This window comes from Adelges cooleyi, unplaced genomic scaffold (genome assembly GCF_023614345.1).
Source record: "Adelges cooleyi isolate 19-005CV unplaced genomic scaffold, UGA_ACOO_1.1 ACOO_flye_CR_arks_rails_tigmint_CR_PRNA_23, whole genome shotgun sequence".
NCBI lineage: Eukaryota > Metazoa > Arthropoda > Insecta > Hemiptera > Adelgidae > Adelges > Adelges cooleyi.
Window position 1 is genome coordinate 15,428,032 of NW_026095893.1, and position 22,837 is coordinate 15,450,868.

Consider the following 22,837-nt stretch of genomic DNA (forward strand, 5'->3'; position numbering starts at 1 on the left):
ATTGTTTTTTAATTACACCGTTGTGAGATAATTCTATGTACAATTGCGGTAAGTATAAACTAACTAAAATATAATTTTCTCTCTATATTAACCCTGTAAAATTATTTTGGACGGAATAAAGTTTTGTTTATTATGACAGTCTAACATAATAATATAATTGCTATAATTTATCACAGAAGAGAGAATAAAAAATGACACACAGTAGTAATAATGACTACATATGATGTCCAATGAACAACACAATTAAGTAATAATTCACCTTAGCAAATACTATACCCAAATATTAAAAAAATATTGCATTATTTAATTCCTCAATCATTAAAATAAAGTTAAATATACTGAAAACTGATACAAAATGTTAAAATCGTCATATTATGAAAAAAAGAAAAAAAAACATTATTTGAAAACAACTGCAAAATTCAAAAATAAATTTTCTAAAATAGAATTTTAGGAAATAGAAAAATATATTTCTTAAGAAAATTAAAATATACTAGATATATCAATAATTTATTTGTGATAATAGTATTGCAGTATTAGACAAATTAAATGTTGAGTTAAACCCTTGTATAAATTGTAACTAAATTATAGTACATAATATATAAAATAAGAGTAATTTGGTTTTTTTTTGTTCTAAGGTCAGATTTTTATAAATAAAAAAATCTTAATACTTATTCAATTGCTCGGTCTTTCAAAAAAAAGTGAAAAGTTTGTTTCAATATTATTAATTTAATTTAAATTTGTCAAAACGTTTTTACATATTTTTAATACTATAAACATTTTGTTGGTCTTTTACTTAAAAAATAATTAAATATTAATACTTCGGATATTACACAACATAAATGAACAACACACAAATAAAAAAAATCGAATCAAATATTGAAAAATATTGTTGTTTACACAATTATCAGTGAAATACATAAATTGCTTGTAAAAAGTAAAAATGGCCGCTATGCAAAAAAAAAAAATAAAAAAATAATAAGGAGATCATAATGATAGAATTAAAATTAAACGAGGCTACGAAAATTATAGTTAGTGATTATAGTAAAAAATACATATTACAAAACAATAATACTTATATTAATCGTTCTTCTGGAGGAGGCTTTAGTACATTATCCAGCTCCACTCTTGGGTTACAATATTCTTGACAACTAGGGCTGTAAGTACCCCTCGTAGCTCTTTTCTTGCGTGCCATCATCAAGAGCACAAACAAGCTACCCATACCGCCGATAAGAAGAATAAGTAGTATTGGTCCTACGATTAAAGCAATGTCCGCATAATTGTGACCCGCAAAAACGGGTAACTAAAAAAAAAAAAAAAATTATTTAGATAAATAGAGTGATATGTTTTCTTCAGCCAAGTGTTGCACAATTTTCTAATTTTAAAATGACATCATTTAAAGAAGTGAATGGCTTAGTCCACGAAACCAGCCCAGATATTTGATACAGCAAAGAAAACCACCAAAAATATACAAAGAACCAAAATCGTATAATGCCTGAAGTAATGCCTAATCGGTAGTATTTGTAAATACCGAAGTTAAAAACCGGATGTTGTAAATGAATATAAAAAAAAAAATCTCAGTTTAGTATTAATATCGAAATCATATAGTTTTTAATATCTATAACATTTTATTGTAAATTATATTGAACTTTACCTTCAATGCAGAGCAGGGAAGGTTTTTTTTTTTTTACTATGATGTATTTTTTCTATATTTTTATGTTTGGATCTATAAAAACTTCCAAATCGCTAAACCAATTTCTTCATAAAGCATATCTAATCATGAAAAATTGTACTCAAAATACACTTTTTGAGACAAAAAATGAAAAATTTATAACTGTACTCTTTCAAAATTGAGAAAACGCCAAAAAATCAATTTGTTTTCCTCTCAAAATTATGGCAAGCTATAACTTTTTGAAAAAAAAAACTCAAATTAGTTCCATAGACTTTCCTATAACTATTGTTAATAGCTATAGATTCAAAATTGTATGAAAATCATACTTTGGTTGGTCAAAAGTTGAAAAGTTAAATCCTTTAAATCTTTTAACTTTAGCTTTTGACTTACACATTATATTTTGTAAAAAAAAAAAAAAAAATGGTAGGATCCATTTGAAATTTGTACGGAACAATTAAACAGTTATTAGGCATTTCCTAGAGAAAGGAGGGCTAAGTTAAGTCTCATCCATATTAGTTATATCTTATTTATTCACATTTTACGTCTGTGTATCCCCTACTAATTGGAGCTAAGATGATTTATACCAACCTAACACCAAACTAGTTAAGCACACAAGAGAGGTTGCCTATAAAGCCTAAAGGAGGTTGCCTAAAGAAACATATTTGTTAAATATTGTGTAAAAATTTGTCATATGTATGAAATTATCAGTAATTATAAAAAAAAAAAGTTTTTATAACAAGATTGTGTATTCAGTGTTAATTCATAACCAGTATTAAAAGAAAATAATTTTAAAAATCTGGAATCCACACATATTGCTTTAAAGCAATAATTCTAACAAAAAATCCAGATAAATCGTTATTTACCTCGGTACAATTTTTTCCAACATATCCGTTAATACAAATGCACTCGTAGTCAATTGTTTCAGTACAACGTTCTTGACAAGTACCTCCATTACTACAAGGTGATTCCTAGAAAAAAAAATTTGAAGAATGATTTTTTACCCGGTACAATTGGTGCAATTTATCAATAAGTCAACAAATAATTTACTGTTAAACACGGATTAATTAAATGGCAACTGTGTCCACAAAATCCTTCTTCGCAAAGGCAACTGTACGATCCTGGTGAGTTTTTACATTCTCCTCGATGGCCACAACGAACATTGAGTTCAACACATTCGTCGATATCTATACTGCAGTCATCACCCGTGTAACCTAAAAGTAATTATTATTATTAAAAATAATTATATTGTGACGTGCAGTGATGGGCAAAATACTTAACATTAAATACTTAAATTATAAAATACAAATTAATGTGATAAAATATACTTAAAATACCAACTATTAAATAGGTATTTTAAGTTAAAATTCTCATAACTTGTAATTGATTTTATTTTCAGCGAAAATTTAAAATTTATTATGCAAAGTACTATTTAATAGTACCCAGGTTTGATTTTAAATCTTGAAGTAAAATATTGCCTATTCCTGGTAAGTTACAAATAAAACTTGTACCTGTTTCGGTGCAATTACACGTATATTCATTTATTCCATCAATGCACTGACCGCCATTAAGGCATTTGTGTTGGTTGCCATTTTCGATGCAGTCATCAATATTTTGTTCACAAAGTTTTCCCTTAAAACCAACAGGGCATTCACAAAACGGAGATTCCTGTGAATTTAAGATTTAGTTTAGCCAATTTTATTTCTGAAATATTTTTATATTAAACCACATATTACCTTAGGTTTGCAAACACCATTGTTTTGACATTGATTATCATTACAAAATGCTGTATCACAAGTCGCACCCAAGAAACCGTCCATGCACGAACAAGTGAAATTATTACCAGTCAAATGATCTGTAATGTAAAAGGTAAATATAATTTCTTTAAATATTAAATAGTACTGTATGGAAAAACCATACCATACAATTTTGGAATGCCAGTATTTGGAATATTCACCCAAAAAGTGTTTTAAAATTTGAATGCGTTAAAAATTGTACCAGTTTTTTCAAAACACTGTTTTTAACTATAATATTTTACCTGGAATGTCATCACAGTTGCCGTTATTTTTACACGGCATGTTATTACAAGTCACTAATTTTAACTGTTCACACGTCTGCCCTTCGTATTCATTAGTGCAGTTACATTCAAACTCGCCAAGACGGTCAATGCATAGTCCGTCATGTTGACATGGATATGAAGCGCACTCGTTGATATCAATTTCACAGCTAAAATACATAATATACATATTACATATTGGATTGGCGAACTTAAAGGTCAAAATATTAATTATGTAAATTTAAACTTACTGAAGACCAGTCCAACCAATTTTGCATTCACAAGTGTAGTTAGCAATACCGTCGATACATTCTGCTCCATTTTGGCATTGATTAGAAATACACTCGTTAATGTTCACCGAACAATCTTCAGCTTCATAACCGGCCGGACATTCACATAAGTATGATTCTGTAGCTTTTTTACACCTGAAAGTATAATAATAATTTAGTTAAAAATGTACATTAACATATCTACATAACAAATTTGTCTCAAGTAAATAAATAAAAATGTATATACACAGTACCTTCCATTATTTTTACAATCTGTGTCATAGCAAAGTAAGCAGTCTAAATCAAATGTATCTGTGGACGATGATGACAACACAAAATGATCAGTTTGATTGTTTGTATTAAGCTGAGATGGTGTAAAATATGGTAATAGTAAACTACCCATACGAATTTCACCAAGACAACCCTTAAAAAGTTACAAGTTATTGTTTAAAATTTTCAACAAGTAATCTTAATATAAACATAGTTTTAATCAGTGTTTGGAACGTTCACTAATATGCTTACATTAATTTTTCCAAATTGAAGCATTCGTGTTCTTCTTCTAAAAAAAGAAGACTTTTGGTTGTAATTTTTTTTCTTTTCAAAATAGTCCATAAAGTAGGTAAACAAGTTTAAGTTATTACTATGTCATAATCAATTGATAATATTCACAGTACAAGTGCATCATAATATTGTAAATTAAGTAAAAAGAAAGAGAAATATTTTTAATAATAGTATCTTTAATACTTATGAAAAAACCTGGCCTGACCAATTAAAATACATAACCTAATACATTTACAGTAACGTGACCTATGTGCGTGGCGTTAACTAGGTTAAATGAATGAGAAAATCATTTATATTCAATAAAAAGCTAAACGCCTCCACCTTCTTATAATTTGTGTATAAACACATTCATAAGCATTCATTGAAAAAGAATGTGTTCTTTCCAAACACTGATTAGATTTAATGAAGTTTAAGCAAATACCTTGTAAAAACCACCCGCCGAAGTTATATCATGTTGAATAGCATCCTCAAGGTGTAATCCCAAATCGGAATCGATCATATCTAAAGAATTTGTTTCAGCATCAGTTATATAAGTTGCATGGTCTACGTTAGTACCGGACATGTCACTGTGGTAGTGTTCTCCTCTTCCTAAAAATTAAATCAAAAACTATAACAACATAATCAACAGTTTTGTCAACCCCACTAGGATTTTGTTTGTGCTAATTGATTGAAACATATTATAATAGAAATTATGTATACCAATAAGTATTGGGTTTGATGTAACCAATTCGACCCAATTAACCAATGAAAAATTGCCCGCAACTATGAACTGATTGGTGTCGTCTATCGCGCCGACTAAGCCACCTTGAATTTTATTGTCCGCTAATTTAAAAAGCATAGTTGTCCATTCTGAATCCGAATGATCTTTGTGTACGTGTTTTAAATTTATAGATCCGTCTTTTTCTAATTTCCACGCAATGATGAACTACAAATACATTATTTAAATAAATGATACTATTACTTATATTTGAAATAAATATGTCTTAACTTACTTGATCTTTGAATGCAATCATGGTAAAAAAATTGAATTCGGTATCGCTAGCTTTCTTTTTGTTTGAAACATACATGATTGTTCCGCCAGTCCTAGTTCTATAGCTCACTTCAATATGTGTCAAAGGAATAGCTTGCTGTCCTCTTACAAAGTAATATTGCAATAGCGGTTCTGAGGTGTTCTGACCAACTAACGTTACATTGGCTACACACTCGTATCCGTGGTTCAAATTACGGCATTCACTACCCAGCGGGCAGTCTTGTAACTGACAGAACTCCATTTCTTGACACTGTTTGCCTTTATATCCCAATGGGCATTTACAAATAAAGTCGTTCCATGTTACCGAGCATTCACCGTCATTGTGACAAGGATTTGAGCGACAAGCATCGTCAGACAAAATACCCTCGAGAACTTCTTCTTGATTAAAAGATACAGTACCAAATGCTTTCGGAACTACCAAATCTTTGTGTACGCCCAATTGATAAAATTCTACAACCATGATGTAAGATCCATTGCTTATCTAAAACACACAAGTAATATAAAATAACTTTATTCAGACAATATCAATTGACTGCTATAGAAGAGGCTTGATTCATGTTTAAAATCATAACTTAGTTAATAATAATTGTCAGGGCTTTGAATCCGAAATAAAACTGAAAATCCATAAAACACCCTAAGTAAGGAAATTTCAATTTCTGATTGTTTTCTTAAATACCCAAAATCAAAAACCAAAGACATTAAATAATATCAGATGCTTAATGATGAAGATAAGCGCAGTTTTCCTAGGCTAAAAAAAAGGGATGTTCAACTATGACCTTCAGATCTCAAAACTACTACACAAAAATATTATAGTAAATTTCATAGTAACCTATTTATGTTGATAATAAAAAAAACACAAATTTAATTTAATGAAAAACTACAAATATGTTTTAGCTTTGACTGGTAGCTGAGAAGGTATTCTTTTTATAACATTTTTTATTTTTTGTGTAAGGAACACCATATATTTTAAATACTTTATTAGGCTAACATTTTTAAAGCCACCCCTAACATTTTAAAATTGAAAAAACATCTTAAATAATAGCATATTTTTTAACTTTAATTTACGTGTTAGGTATAACTTTTTCAAAAAAATAGTCAAATTAGCTCTAAATTTCTATGGAATATTCTTACTATTAAAATATCAAAAACCCTTTCCCGAGTAAAAACTTCCTTATTTCATTTATTTGGACGTAAATTTAGGACATCTAATCAAGAAGATTTGATGGAGCGTAGATCTAGATTGGGACTATAACATATACAATAACTTTCTTAAAAATCTATAATCAAACTTTTTTTTTAAGTGCAAAAAAAAAGGGGGCAACTGACTGTAGTAAATTTCTAGGTTGCCATTTGGGAATAATTCAACAGCCACAGGTACCGATACAATATTTGCTATTATGTTTATATGCCTATTAAAAATGCAATTAATTATTAGGAATGACAGACAATTAAGTCTAACATAAATAAAAAATAAAATTCAAAAGTATAAAAAGGATTTGGAAATCAGATTTTCTCCTTCATAAAGTATTGAAAACCAGTATTCAGTACCTGAACATCTTGTATGATCCCTTTGAAGTGTGGTATGCTTTCAAACTTATCAGCGGTCGTCTGACGAATGTGTCTTTCGATAGTATTAGGCCGCGGTAAAATTGTATCCATAGCAGCTTGTGTGTCTGGTATATCTCTTTTTGTCGGTTTTGAAGACGGAAACCCACCTAAGTATAAAACTTGAACATCTAATTGACCTGTTGCACTGATGGTTTTTCTAAAATATTCCGTGCCATTGATTTTAACTTGGACCAAAGTAATATTACGAACCACCTAAATTCAATATAGAGTAAATAAAAAACGAATACAAATAACAATATCACAAATTTACCTGAATTAAGTGATTATGACCATCATCCAGTTTCACGCCTCCCACTGTATACGATTCTGGCGTTGCGTTAAACTGTATTCTCACCAGGAGCTCGCCACCTTCAAGTTCGGCAGCAATGTGAGTTTCCTCGGAGAACGTTACACTTCCCGGCATAGATCCCAAATAAAATATTGCTCCGCGTGTTTGACGGGTTCTGATAAACATTGAAATATCTACAATATTTCTTACTGCTCGTTTTGCTACCGCAAACACGTTTACAGTAACAAGACCATTGGTGATATTTTCATGGCCAAATGTTGCCGCCGGAAAACCTGATAAAAAAAAAAAATTTGATAAATGTTTTTCTCTGAAATAATAATAAAGTTTATAATTTTATTCTCATACTATATTGGCATGTATTTCCTAAGTACGGTCGTTCACACGTGCAGCTGAACGTTTTCCATAAATCAGTACAATGGCCGCTATTGTGACAAGGATTGGGATTACATTGATCGTTTCTTTGACAACCAATATCAATGTTGGTCAAACCTATTGTTTCTACTTTTTCATCAGGTAAAACCTAAACATCAATGGTACAATAAGATATTATAAAAAAATTATTTGAATACTTGAAACAGGTATACTAAAATAATTATTTCACCTCATACATAATATATATTTTTTAATTTTTTATTTAAACTAATTTAAGCTAATTAAACAGTAATATTTGAATAACTTTTTTAATCAAACAGTATAATCTATATTAGTATTACCTATATTAGTTCATTTAAAAAGTAATTATTTGAATAATCTGGCATTATAATTTTTTAATTGGTGCCTTACCCATTGTCCATTTATTAAAAGATTTTCTATACAGCCAATGAAAAATGGAGGACCATGAGGTAAAAGTCTCAAATTTGATATTGTTCCGCCAATGTAGGTAGTAGGGAAACTGGTATGTGTTGGATTCGCTCCTTCGTTTAGGTTAATAGGGTAAATGGTTTGTTCTTCGTTAGCCGACAGTACTAAATGTGATGAATTTATAGCGACAAATACCTAAATAATAATAAACCAAAGTGAGTTAAGTGTCATGGGAATATTTCAAAAATAGATGTCTACCTTTTGCCATTGACTGTTATTTAGCTCAGAGCCAATAAATACCCCTTCCCACTTATTTAATAAACTGGAATGTAGATTCAAACGGCCTTTGACCAACTCTAAAATGTAAAATGTTGAACCGCCGCCGATCGCCAACAAACCACTGGGCAATGTGGTTTTGAATCTAAATGATATGTCATAACCTTCTTCTCTTGTGGTGTTAACTACAATACGTGATTCGCCTGCCAGAGACATAGTTGTGGTCTGAAATAAAAATTAACATATTTTTAGTTTTTAGTTTATACAACTGAGACACTGGAAGTCTATAGGTTCCTTTTTCTTAAGTTCTTGGTGGTAAAAAGAGACACTAACATAAGAAGTAAAAGGAGCTGCAAGAGATAACAAAATTACTGTGGATAACAAATTATAAAGGGCAGAGACTGCTATGTTTTAAACATGCAATGTGCAGGAAAAAGGAAGAACTCTGATCAGCTATGGAATGAAGACTAACAGATAAAAGGCCAAGGAGGAGACTCAGAAAGCTTTTGATGAGTGGATTCAAAGAAGACCTGGAGAAAATGGGAAATATTAATTGGGAATAAGTATATAGAGATGGAAAGAAGTTGTGTTGACGCTGTGATCACAAACTGTTAAACAAAAGAAGAAGTTTATTATGTAATACTAATATACATTATAACTTACTTTATCGCATATATCACCGTGGAATCCGTAAGGACAAGTACAATTATATCGATGCTCAGTTTCGTCAACCAAGTATGGCCTACAAGTACCATTATTTAAACAAGTGTGAGGCCCTTGGCACCCGATCAATTCCACTGAACAATTTTTTCCGCCATACTTTGGAGCACAGTCGCAATAATAACCGGCACGTCTATCGATGCATGTCCCGTGTTCACAAGGTCTTTAATCACAATAAAGAACACGTTATTAAAATATATTTTACACAAAAGAAAATAATGGTTATAACATACTTAAATCTTTCACACTCATCAATTTCAATTTCACAATACACTCCTTCAAATCCATCATCACACAAGCAGGCATATCCACCGATTCGGTTATCACAGCTTCCCCAACGACATGGATTACTATCGCATTCATTTATATCAATTTCACATTTCACTCCTGTAGTGCCAGGCATACAAAGACATTCGTATCTGAAATACATGATGATTAATACAAACTTATACACATTAATTAACTTATAGTTTTCAAACCATATTTCAATGACAACAAAAAAATATAATTATAACAGTTTATAAAACTATATATTGACGATCCTTAAAAAATATAATGTGACTTCTTGCTACGAAAGATAGTATATTTCAACATCAGTAGGGAAGTTGCATTAAGTACAAAATATAAAAAATGAGCAAAACGTGTTATAATATAACATTTTTTCACTGAGATCTGTATTTTTTAAAGATTTTGTTGTTTACAATAAAAAAATTGAGATCATTTAGTATAAAAACACTAAGGAAAAAAATTAAAAACTGATTAAATATAACTGATATAAAAAGTAGCATGCAACTTTAAATAGTTTTTTTTTTTTTGTTTAATTGGCATTATTTCAACTCACCCACTAGCAGTAGCGTAATTGAATTCCTGTTGAAATATTGAAGATAAATTTCTTTTGTCAGTGTGATTGTACAGCAATAAGTTAGATCGTTCTAGACAAGTCCCTCCGAATTGACAAGGGTTATTCTCACACTCATTTATATCAATATCACAATTTTTCCCTATAAAATTATAATTGATTATCATTTAACAATCAATAAATAGTTAACAAATATAACAAACAGATAACAATACATATTTAGTAATATTGTTGGCTAATTTTTTCTTTTTATATTTTTGAGTAATTGCTGGCCAGAATTTTACCAATTTTAATTTTTACATTCTTACCGGTGTATCCTTGGTAACATTTACAGGAATAATCTTTAACTCCGTCCACACAAGTTCCGTTATTGGTACAAGGATTATGAATACAATCGTTAATGTTAATTTCACAGTGATTTCCTAAATTACAAACATAATTGTGAATACATATTAACTAGGTTGACATAATTTACAACTTTGTTTTAATAATATTATTATATTGTATACCTTCAAAGCCAGTGTCCGTACAGTTGCATTCGTAGCTGTTGATACCATCTATACACATTCCTGAATTCTGACAAGGCGATGACTAGAAATACATTTTAACATTGTTTAAATTGGATAATAATTTTACTATAATATAAAATATGTGTTACCTCGCAATCATTTATATTTGTTTCACACAGTTTTCCCGTTAGACCAACAGGGCATGTACAAGTAAATGACGCTATTCCGTCAACACATGTAGCACCGTTCCGACAGGGATTAGAATTACACTCATTTATGTCCATACTACAAACTTTTCCTAAAGAGGAAAAAAATAAGTATAATTAATAACCGTAGTAGTTTTCAACAATATCATCGATATTTAATTTATTGTGATTCAGAGATAGAAAAACTTTTAATTGATAATACACTTAAAAATTATTGATTGTTCTTTAATGTATACTATATTTTTTTATAGTTGCAACTTACCGCTAAATCCAGGAGGGCATATGCAATTGAAACCATTAATTTTATTTTCACAGATCGCTCCATTAAAACATGGCTGTGATAAACATTCATCAAAATCTACATCACAGTTGTCACCAGAAAAACCAGGACGACAAAAACATTGGTAGCTACCTAAATAATGACATTAAAATATAAAAAACAAGTATGAATACGAGAAAAATGATTATGTTTAAAGGAGTTATGTTTAGGTTATGTTTTAAGGGGTATTAAAATACTTTGGTGCTCAGGAAATGAGTATTTAGTACCTAGCACCAATGCAATTGTATTAAATTTCAAAACCGTAACCTCAAACATCCCTCATTTTGTTTGATATACGTACCATTAGTATTTACGCAGATTCCATAATTACATACTTCCTTGTTAACTTCACATTCGTTTATATCTTGTTCGCAATGTACACCTTTAGAAATCCAAAAGTAGTTTTATATTAAAACAGTGTTATGGAATTAATTAACAAATACCCAATTAAAAATGAATTAAAAAAAAAAAATTATATTAATGTAATGGTCACATAAAATTGCCAAGGACCATCATAGCCAATCTCAAAAAATGTAAAATTGAGTTTTAGATATCATGTTTTTAAGATGACCGTGTTAGTAATGTCATTTTGTGGACTTCCTGAATTCATGACAAATGATTACAAATCCTACAGAAGGATACACACGGGAAGAAAGCCATTCCAATACAAAGTTTCTAAAAACTTTTACGACTCTGTACTCTGATGAAACACAAAAAGACACATACTTATGACAGGCTATTTCAATTTGCTTTCGATCAGGAACTATGAAAAGCAACCCATGGAAAAACACTTACGCATAATATTCTAGGTTCTTTTATTATGATACTAAAGATCAATCTATGGGTTTTAAATCTTTTTTCTGCGCCTTATTAGCATGTCAATATTTCTCTATTATTCTTTTACAATATAATACTTAAATTTTTGGTAAGAGATGTGTTACATGCATGATAATGGGTACAGATTGCAGCTAATTTAGAATATTATAAACAAGTGATAACGGGCGGAAAAATGCGACCATTACAGCAGAAAGTATAATAATTACCTGTATAACCAGTATGGCACTGGCAAGAATATCCATCAATATTATCCACACAAGTAGCATTATTTTTACAGGGTCGATCTTTACAGTCTTTTAATGGTTTTGAACAGTCGTCACCAGTAAAACCTTCGGGGCACCTGCACTCGTACGTGTTAACGCCATCAATGCATGTTTTTCCTGGCGGACACGTCACCATTAAACAATCATTAATGTTCAACTCACAATTTTTACCCTCAAATCCTAAATAACAAAAAAAAAATTGTTCATAACATTAACATTTAAAACATAATTCATTAGTTTTATTATATTATATGATAATAATAATTTACCTAAAGGACACATGCAAGTGTAATCCTTAAGTGAAGATGTTTTGTGGATACAAGACCCATTGTTAAGGCACGGTCCAGGAATTTTGGCACAAGTGTCAAAAGGCAATTGACAGTACGTACCCATAAAATTGTCTGTACAATCGCAACGGAAACCATTTATAAGATCGTTGCATATGCCGCCATTCAAACAAGGTTTAGACAAACACTCGTCAATATCTATTTGACACGTTTGGCCTGTAATATAGTTATAATAATGTATAATAAATTGCATAAATACACATAGAGAAGTCAATTGTTTTTATCTATGTTAAATATAGACCTCATACTAATAGATCAGCTATACAGTTTATAGTTTTTCAGTTATATAATGTATAAAAAAAAAAATAGTGTGATGTAGCCCATTAGTGACTTTATTATAGCCCGTCTAGTTGTTAAAAGTAAGCAATTATACTTAATGTTAATATTATAATTAAATAATTCACCTTTAAGTATTATGAACTTATACATAAACATATTAAGTATTTCTAATTTTAACCGTTAGGAGACGTCTTAAAATACCAAAACCCAAACAGATACAATAAACCAATATATAAAAACACTTAAAACATGTTATATACATTACTATCCATAAGTAAAAAGTATGTACATTGGTACATAAGTTATTAATGATTCTATAATAATAATAGCACTTAAAAATAATAAGAAATACATATTATTTTTATTTCATTAATTTAGAAGTATTTACATCATAAACTGATATTTTGACGAATAATGAATACGTTTTTATTTACGTCTAAAATGATTTGTAACTCAATTAATAATTGATAATCTTATTTAGTTTATTATTTATAGAAAACATATTGTCTAAATTAATTTCAAATTATTTAAAATACATTTTCATAAATAATCAATAAAAATTAAGTTCAGTATATATATATTTTTTTTTTTTTAATTATTTTTAATAGTGATGCATAATTTGAAATAGTGAAATAATTTAAAATGTATATATTTTTTTAAAAATGTATTTATAACACATAAATTGTTTGATCAAAAATAGATAGCAAATAAATTTAAAAAAAATATATATATTTTTATCATAAATAATTGAAAAATAAATATTGGTGGAACTAGAGACTTTAAGAGACTTTAAGAACTCTTAAAGCTCCCTCAGAATTTCAGTAACAATAAAAAAATGGCTTCATAGTTATATCTGATTGAATGCTGACATTATTCTGAGACTAAAGAAGTTAAAAAGGATTTTAACATTTCTAGCTCTTTCCTCTAGTTGCGTTAATATTTAAATAAAATATATTTTTAATTTAATGCTTCATCTAGATAGAAAAGGACTCAAGTAAAGTCAAACTCTGAACATAGAAGACACTGAGACGGTGTCTCATATATAGATTCATATCTATTGAGTTAATACTGTGTTGTAGAAGGAATATATGCTGTCTATAAGTATAAGATCCATGAAATTTTCATTCTATTTGTTTTAACTTTTCACGTTTTTATTTAAAATTATTTTCAATATTTATTTTAGATTTTTATTTTTACCAGTAAAGCCTGGCGGACAATCGCAATGGAAAAGATCAACTTGTCCAGTAAGTGTAGTGCAAGATCCACCGTGAGCACAAGTGTGAGGACCACAAGCATGAATGAGATCACCGATACGCTGATTACATTGTGGCCCTGACCAACCAGATTCGCATTCACAATAATACCCACCAGCCTACATACAAGTGACAAAAAAAGTTAACGTGATACTACATTAAGTGCAGAAATATTTAGGCAAAAAGGAGTTCGAATAAATAAATAAAACATTCGCAAGACTTATAAAGCCATTCTCGCCAGTTTGACTTAACATTTAAGTAATGTTTAGCCTTTAATTTTAATATCTAAGCTATAATTAAATGTTAAGCTTAAATGGTGAGAACGGGTGAAAGACAATGAGAAAATTAACATTCTAAATAAAAAAATGCAGTCTTGGGCATGAAGCTTTTGTAATATATCAAAATTATTTATAAAAAAAAAAAATTGTTGAGATTACTAAAAGTTGTATTGATATTTTTTTTAAATTTTAGTAATAGGCTTGACAACATTTAATTTTTATTAACTAAATGGTTAGTACTAAATAGTCAAAGATGATGTTTTTAAAGTGAAATTTTTCAATACTTTAAAATGAACCAAAACAAAAATTCAGTAACTTACTTATTTTCAAAATAATAACTTTTGAAATGGGTTTTTATTTCCGATTACTTATAAAAAGTAATGGATTTACTCAGCAGAAAATGTAATAATATATTGGAACATGGTACTTTCGTTAAATTACTACCCAAGACTGATTTAAAACGTTTATGAAAGGATTATTGGATTTGTATAACGAGACGACAATTGTTGACTTACATAGTCATGACAAGACACAGCATGCTGACAAGGATCAGCGTTACACTTTAAAGTCATCTCACAATTCCGACCAGTAAAGCCGGTAGGACATTTACATTCATAGTTAGATCCTTGAGTTATGCAAGTGCCAGAATTGAGACAAGGCATGAGAACACACACATCATCGGCATGCGAACGAGCTACGATGTTACCATGCTCACAATAAGCGCCTGTAATATTGTGTGAATACTGTACCCATGCTTATTGTGCATTAAAACATAAAAACTAGTGCATCTGTCACAAAAACTAAAACATATTCAGTGGTGTAGTCATATGGGTATACACTGAGTGTGGTTCACCCGTCAGCCACTTTTATGAATACTGAATACACGCATACTAAAAAAATGAGATGTGTTATACACATACTACGAATACCCTATGACTACACCACTGAACATATCTACAAACTATTTTACATCTAAAACATTTAGTTTTATTACGTAATCATATAACTAATTAAAAAAAAAACAAGTAAGAATAACAAAAAACCCAAAAATTACCATACATAAATGTATTAAATACCTGTATATCCTGGTAAACATGAACAGTTGTATTGATTATTTCCTATTAAATTACACGATCCTCCATTTTGACAAGGACTACTATTACAAATTGTAACTTCCGTACAATTTGGAGGTGAACCTAATCAAAAGAATTATAATAATTTTACTCAATTGTAAATCTCCAAATATATACCACGAGTACAGAAATTGAATTTTCTGTAGTAACATGGGACTATACTCCATGAGAGGTGCTAAAAATAGATGTTCAGTCATTTTCTTTCCACTTAATGCATTTAGGGTTTTTTTCTATAAAATGGTGATTTAAATAAAAAATTAATATTTTTTTTTTATTTTCTTGAAAAAAATGGACTTTTTTGACATTTATTTTATCTAATGAAATTATTTTTATTCAAAAAATAAATATTCGTGGGATAAAAAGGGACATATTGTCACAAAAATAAAATTTTGTGTTATTGGTTATTCCAATTCTAAACGTTTTTGAGACCAGAATTGATTTGGATTCTTGCTTCCCTTTCCGTCTCATATTCGTTAACAGAATCCTTATTCTCTTATATCGTCGCCATCGTGCCAAAAGTGACCAAGTGCAAAAACATGTTTAAATTAATTTTTGTATCCTTACAACTACGTGGAAAAAGTTTCACAAAAATTACAAAAAAACACTTGGCCACTTTTGGCATGATGGCGACAATATATTTTATAGTGACGAATTTGTAAAAAAATATGGCAGAAAATAGTATGGAATTTTTTTTTATTTACATCAATATTTTATGATAAAAATGGAAAAACCCATTGTTTTGAGATAGAAAGATGTTCTAAAATATCTATTTTTATCACATCTTATGGAATGCGACATTAAATTCCAAAAACTTTAATGTAAAGACAATTTGTTTTTTTAATTATACCTATATATCCTGATTTGCAATGACAAGTATAAGACGCAATTCCATCAATACATAAAGAATTTGGCGGACAAACTGCTGACTCACAGTCATCAACATCAATCTCACAGTTTCTACCTAAAAATCCTGGAGCGCATCGACATTCATAACTTCCGACTTGATCACGGCACTGACCACCATTTTGACATGGATTCGATATGCATTCATTGAGATCCTGGAAAGTATTTGATTAGATTAGTTTGTTATTTGAATTACTAAATTATTGGTAGTCGTTTACAAATTCACAGTTGACGCCACCAAAACCCGATTGACATTGACAAGTATAACTGCCATAATTATCAAAACATACACCCTGGTTAGAACATGGATTCATTTCACACTCATTTATGTTAGTCTCACAGTTTCTCCCTTTATATCTAAACAAACATTTAGAAATTTATTGATAACATGATTAAAATTGTTTTAAATGTAAAAAAAAATACCCTGTTTTACTGCAGCTGCACGTATAGTTATTCACACCATCGATACATATACCTCCGTGTTGACAAGGACTTGATAGACATTCATTTATATTTATTTCACAATCGTCTCCTTTAAAACCTGCATTATAAGTATTTAAATAAAATTAATAATATTATAACTAAAAAACAACATATCGACAATTGCATTACAAAAAGACTTGAGCAATCTTTTTAAAATATCCTTTTTTACATTTAATCAACTGCTCCAATTTCATACCAACATCACTTTACTTTTTATGTAAAAATTTACTTTCATTTTGTCGTAAGCAACTTCATTAGAATTTTAGTTAGGAATAACGTACAAAATATAGAGTAAGCAACAATTTCTGGATCCAAGTGTATGTGACATTATTTTACTAAAAGTCATGAACAATAATTGATTTATTAAAATTAATTTATTAGTTTAAAAAAATATTACTGTCTCAGCTGAGATAACTGATGGCTTCCATTCAATAAATTATGTGTAGATTGAATAAAAAAAAAATACCCATACTTTCAATGTTTAACCTTATAAGAGTTATGGCGTTTACACCCGTTTTAAAATTTCTCGTATGGCTTACACAGTATTACGCTTGAACTGCTGAGGCACCCACACATCTTTTCAAACAGTTGTTTTTAAAAACAGTGAAATAAAATATGTTTTATAACGAACATTTGTTTTTTTTCTCCCATTTAGTAGCAAAATGTTGTATATGATCTAAAGACCTTTGCCGATTATTAACAATTTCTACTAGTTCTAGCATGGTTTAACACTTAACATAAATTTACAATCCATTTTGATAACATCTAATTACCTGGAGCACAGACACATTCGTAGTTTTTCCCACCAGGGATATATTTACAAGTGCCATTGTTTCTGCATGGATTGTTATCACAAATGTGAGCAGATAATTCAATTTCACAAAATTTTCCTACACAATAAAACGTTAAAAATTAAACTTAATAAATTCTAATAAAATAATTATTACAATAATATAAAATATATAATAATACCGGTGTATCCTTTATCGCAATGGCACATAAAATCTTCTCCGTGTTTTACTTCTTCGCACAATCCATGCATACAACGGTTGTTTTGTTTAGAACACGGAGATCCTTAAATAAATTTTAATATTAATTATTAGCACACAGATTTACAACCACGAACCCAGAACAAGTTCCATGCAAAATTCACTAGAATTTTTTTGTTTCTTAAATAAAATATATTTTTTGAATTGTACAATAATTTTACATAGTAAAAAAAGATAAAAACCAAATATTTTTGTGTTCTAGTTATTCTCTTATTGGTTCCAAAAATGTCTCGGAAACTCACTAAAAAAATTGTTTTAATAATCAGATTCTAAAAAATAAATTTTATTTTAGAAACATTTTTTTTTTTTGAACTAAACCCTTTTTAAAACCATTAATATATATTTTACCATTGTCTATTTCACAATTATTTCCAGAATATCTCGGATGACATATACAGTGATATTTGTTCTCTTTGGGTATGCAAACTCCATGTGTCATACAAGGGGCATGTGAACAATAATCGATACCAGTGCCTGAACAATTTTAAAATATTCTATTGAAATAGCTCAGTTTTTTTTAATTTAAGATTTGTAAGTTTTGACTCTAACATACATGACTGACTGCTTAATGGGCACTGCCCCCAAATGATTTTGTATCCTTGGTTTAACGACGAGTTAAAAATAAAATTGGGTCCTTCTAACAGACATCCTTCAAATCCGTCACCCACTCTTAATATCGATTGTTCGACAGATAAATCAGCAGTTAAAATTTCAGTGTTGAATGTTGAGTTAGCAATAACCTAAATAAAAATGTCAAAACAATGAATTATAAATGTATCTGAATAATTTTTGTTTGCATTAGTATAATTTTATTGGATTTCTACGTCAAACAGTACAACTTTTGACTATTGCATTTGCTGGTTTTCTGAAATTTTGTTCACTTTTAGTTCATGATGAATTATCACAAAAAAGGCTTCCTAATTTTTTTCAAATTTTTATCTTAACTGTCAATGTCTTACATATTTTTTTTAATTTAACTTAATGGAAGATTACTAACTAAAATTCAAATTTTTGTTTCATCTGTTATTTTATCATTTTAGGATTGATTTTTTTTTCATAGTGTATATAACACTTGATTTTGTCCAACATTTTTGTGACATATTATTATTAAACATATGTTCACCAATTTTAATAATCTAATTATGAGTTAACAACATTTTCTATACATTTTTTATATTAGTTTGTTAACACGTTGACTGCCAACTATGAGATAACTCCTAGTTTAAATGGTACTATTCAGTACCGTGGTAGTTAATGAGTTAAAAAAATCAAATATTAAACAAGGAAATTAATAATAAATAAATTAAGTCCAAATTTTTAAGAACATAAATTTTGTGTTTACAAACATCATAAAAATGCAGTAGTAAAAAATGTAAGAAAAATTAAATTATTAAATGGTTTCCGTTATGGTATGGAATACACAAGATTTAAATAAGATACAAAATGTTTTAAATTATTTACCTGTTGAAAGCTATCAATTGACATGGTCAATTCCCCGAGTTTATACATTAAATTGACATTATGCCAAGTATTGTCGAAAAAATCTCCTGCCATTTTTGACTCATAATGTCTTTTGTCGATTAACGCGTTAAATGTCAAGCCATCGTGAAAAACACTCATACCAATTTGGGTATACGGCATTTCAATAGACCCAACCGTTTGTGAAAATATTTGTCCACCTGAACATGTCCTGAAGCTAAAGCCAACATGTTTATGTAGTGAAATGGCGGGAAACATATGCAGCCATGATGAACTGTTAAAATAGCCTTCTCTGTCAAAGCCTCCAATTCGTTGCGTATTTGTACATATCAAATGCACAAATAGATATGCTGAAAACAAATAATTAGAACCTAGAGAATTATGTGTAAAATAGTATACAATAATTGTAAAAATATGCTATCTTTATTTTGTTCATTAAAACACAGTTTTTGAAAAATACAAATTGTGTAAGGTAAATTAACATTGTTGTTTCTTCAACTATTTTGCTGACTGCAGATATTGTGCAGCATTTAATTTTTAAACATAACATGTTTTATTCCTTATAACATATAATTTTCCTATTGTAAATAAAAACTTATTGTGCTAACAAGGAAACTCAAAGGATGAAATAAAAATTTAAAAAAAAACCCTAAAATATTTATATATATATCATATGTTGATTTGAATACAAAACTTTCAAAACTGCCAAGAGTTTAAATTTTAGAAATATGCCATACCGCTTACTATTTACATTTATAACAAGTCGAGGGTTAATATGAAATATTTTTTTAGTCTTGTATGATTCTGTTTTAGACAGGTTTTACTGTACATAAATACACTGTATAGTGTATTTGAATTAAAAACTTTACAAGTATATTTTTAAATAGTTCTAGTATCCAAAAATGAGAAAAAAATTATAAATATTTCCCTTCCTTTAAATCTTCTTGAAGTCATATATATATATGTGTTTGTAGTGTTTTTAAATGATTATTAGTACAATTGCTATTTATTTCATTATATGGTCAATGTACTACATTTCCTGTTACATTTCATGCTTCAAGAATTTCTTAAGTATTTATCAACCTTGCCAATTCGGTTGTCTAGCATAGGTCTTCTTCATAGTTACTTTTGTCATCCGTTATTCTATTGTGTAAAAACATGAAGGTCATTCCACTGGCTATACAAATTCTATTTTATACAATAACAATAGGTGTTATTAACTCTATATTATATCCGATCAATAAACACATATTGTTGACCTCAACACATAATTCATCTTAGCATCTGCACATAATTGTACAGAAGTTTTGAAAGACCCAAACAAATTAATTTGTTTTTCAATTATCCAAAATTTTATAATAACATACATAAATTCCTACATTTTTTAATATGTAGTCACATTTTCAAATAGTAATAGATTAGCTGTACCAAATACTACCTACATGTAATATGGATTAATAAAATCAAGTTGAACATACATTTAAACATTACAACTGAACATAAAATACCTATAATATACGACTAACTAGTTTTAAATAGTTTATAATGATGACATTTTAAGTTACTTTAATAACAAAATCTAAGTCTGGCTAGCTTTGGCAAATATAAATAAGCAATTAATAGTTTTAACAATTAGAACCCTTTCATATTACATAAGAATTTTAAATAATCTTGATAATGACACTGTTCAATAAAATATAACATTTTTTTGGAACAAGAATCAAAATCTCTATTTATAACTAAATTCAGAACTGGTCTCGAAATTAATGTAACATTATAGTTTTTTTTTTTTTTATAAACAAAATAAAATTCAGATATTTTTGTAAGCAAATATATGAGGCTAGCTAGATCCGGGTAACTGTTCAGGGAAAACATTTTTTACAAAATGTACATAGTTCCATTATTTCCAAAAAAAAAGGTCAGGTTTTGTTGTATAATGTAACAAATTGAATTTAAACTATACACCTATATAATATAAAGGGAGCTATTCAATTATATTAACAACAATATTCTGAAAAGATTCTTTTAAACGAAAGTGATACATTCTCCCAATGTGTTGTTCTAGCAATTTAGGAAACTAAATGCTGTGTCTAAAGAAAATCAGAAACAAAAATAAAATAGTTATTGTCAATGGATAATAAATATTGTCAATTTCATATAAGGCCACATATAAAAACCTATGTAGAGTCAAACGTATTACTTTTTGTAGCAAAGATTGAAACTTATTAGATTTTATCATTGAAGGCGCAAATGTATTATATTTCACATGAATGTTGATTTACCTTACAAGTACTACTAATCGTAAGGTAAATGAAGCATTTTAGTATTCATAACTTCATAAAATTTGTAGATTAAATAACTGTAATGAACAAAACCAGTTTACGATAAATATAAAAGACTACCCAACTGATTTTTTGTACTAGTCATAATATCAGACCCCATTTTTCAACAGATAATCTTCAATCATACTTTTGATAATTATATAGGCACCATTCAATTTAATAACTGCTACAAATTATAAAATAAGAAATAAATGCCAACTAAGAAAAAATCTACCATTATTTTATCACTGCACTATTTGTATCGCAAATACTACTTTGTACTTTTTATTTATCGTTAATGAATTTAAAAGCATGTAAATAAAAAAATCTATGTTTTATTTATGAAATGTTTGGTCAAATAAGTCAATCAAAGTTCAACGTTTCTATAAATCATCAAGTTCGTCACTTTGTGTAGGTATTTCTATATTAATACAGGTCATCAACACAGCCTAGTTTTTATTATGATTAATTATAACAACAAAGCGACGATTAATCTGGAGTGTTTATTATTATTATTAAAAACATTACAAACAGTTCTTACCAATTAAAATAATAATCCGCATTATTTCTTTAGTGTTTCACTGAACGTAACATAGTTGTCGGAAAAACGTCAATCCGTGATACCTACGTCTCGCGAGTGTGTGGCAAAACTCAAATGGACAGCGGCATGACCATCACGTAACAAACAATTAATTAATAATATAAGCTGTTTGATCCGTGTACAAATTTAAAAACTAAACAATAACTATAAAATCTAAAAAGTAAACAATCTTAAAACGGAGACGTTAATTACGGTTTATGACACTTGAGTCTTGACTCTTGAGACAAGGTGTAATTAACTTGTGTTGGTAGTATTATTATGAATGAACGATAAACGGAAAGATAAACACTACAATGTTTTTGTTTTTTATCAAAGATATTTTAAACAATTCTATAGTATAGCTCTTTGGAGCTTATCACTAAAACATTATTATGGATCACCTATCCGAGATTTTAAAAATGAGATAGCACCACTTTAACCA

The 22,837-nt window shown here is 28.8% G+C and overlaps 1 protein-coding gene across 2 annotated transcripts; it reads right to left on the minus strand.

Moving 5' to 3' along the window:
• Positions 1–650: 650 nt before the first annotated feature.
• LOC126835289 (protein crumbs) lies at positions 651–22,667 on the minus strand. Of its 2 annotated transcripts, XM_050567779.1 has the most exons (38): positions 22,357–22,667; positions 19,477–19,844; positions 18,569–18,755; positions 18,364–18,489; positions 17,939–18,040; positions 17,740–17,856; positions 16,907–17,024; positions 16,702–16,840; positions 16,428–16,638; positions 15,524–15,643; positions 14,963–15,171; positions 14,114–14,288; positions 12,560–12,793; positions 12,234–12,470; positions 11,492–11,572; positions 11,134–11,283; positions 10,815–10,963; positions 10,666–10,747; positions 10,465–10,578; positions 10,139–10,298; positions 9,531–9,716; positions 9,241–9,460; positions 8,560–8,802; positions 8,284–8,496; positions 7,846–8,020; positions 7,462–7,772; positions 7,131–7,403; positions 5,545–6,063; positions 5,252–5,477; positions 4,974–5,140; positions 4,246–4,415; positions 3,974–4,147; positions 3,705–3,892; positions 3,403–3,521; positions 3,178–3,334; positions 2,717–2,880; positions 2,533–2,637; positions 651–1,300 (listed from the first exon to the last, which is right to left on the minus strand). In XM_050567779.1, exons 1-38 carry the CDS (start codon positions 22,376–22,378, stop codon positions 1,073–1,075), a joined length of 6,939 nt encoding a protein of 2,312 aa, XP_050423736.1. In that variant the 5' UTR covers positions 22,379–22,667; the 3' UTR covers positions 651–1,072. The 2 variants fall into 2 exon arrangements, with proteins under 2 accessions (XP_050423736.1, XP_050423737.1); XM_050567780.1 differs by lacking the exons at positions 14,114–14,288; positions 14,963–15,171.
• Between the last annotated feature and the right edge of the window lie 170 nt (positions 22,668–22,837).

Excerpts from the sequence above, each read along its gene's own strand:
- LOC126835289 (XM_050567779.1), bottom strand. The coding sequence starts at position 22,378 with ATGCGGATTATTATTTTAATTG. Across the intron at positions 14,289-14,962 it reads CTGTGTCTTGTCATGACTAT|GCTGGTGGGTATTATTGTGA; the intron begins GTAAGTCAACAA and ends ACTTGTATGTAG. Across the intron at positions 6,064-7,130 it reads GGATCATACAAGATGTTCAG|ATAAGCAATGGATCTTACAT; the intron begins GTACTGAATACT and ends TGTGTGTTTTAG.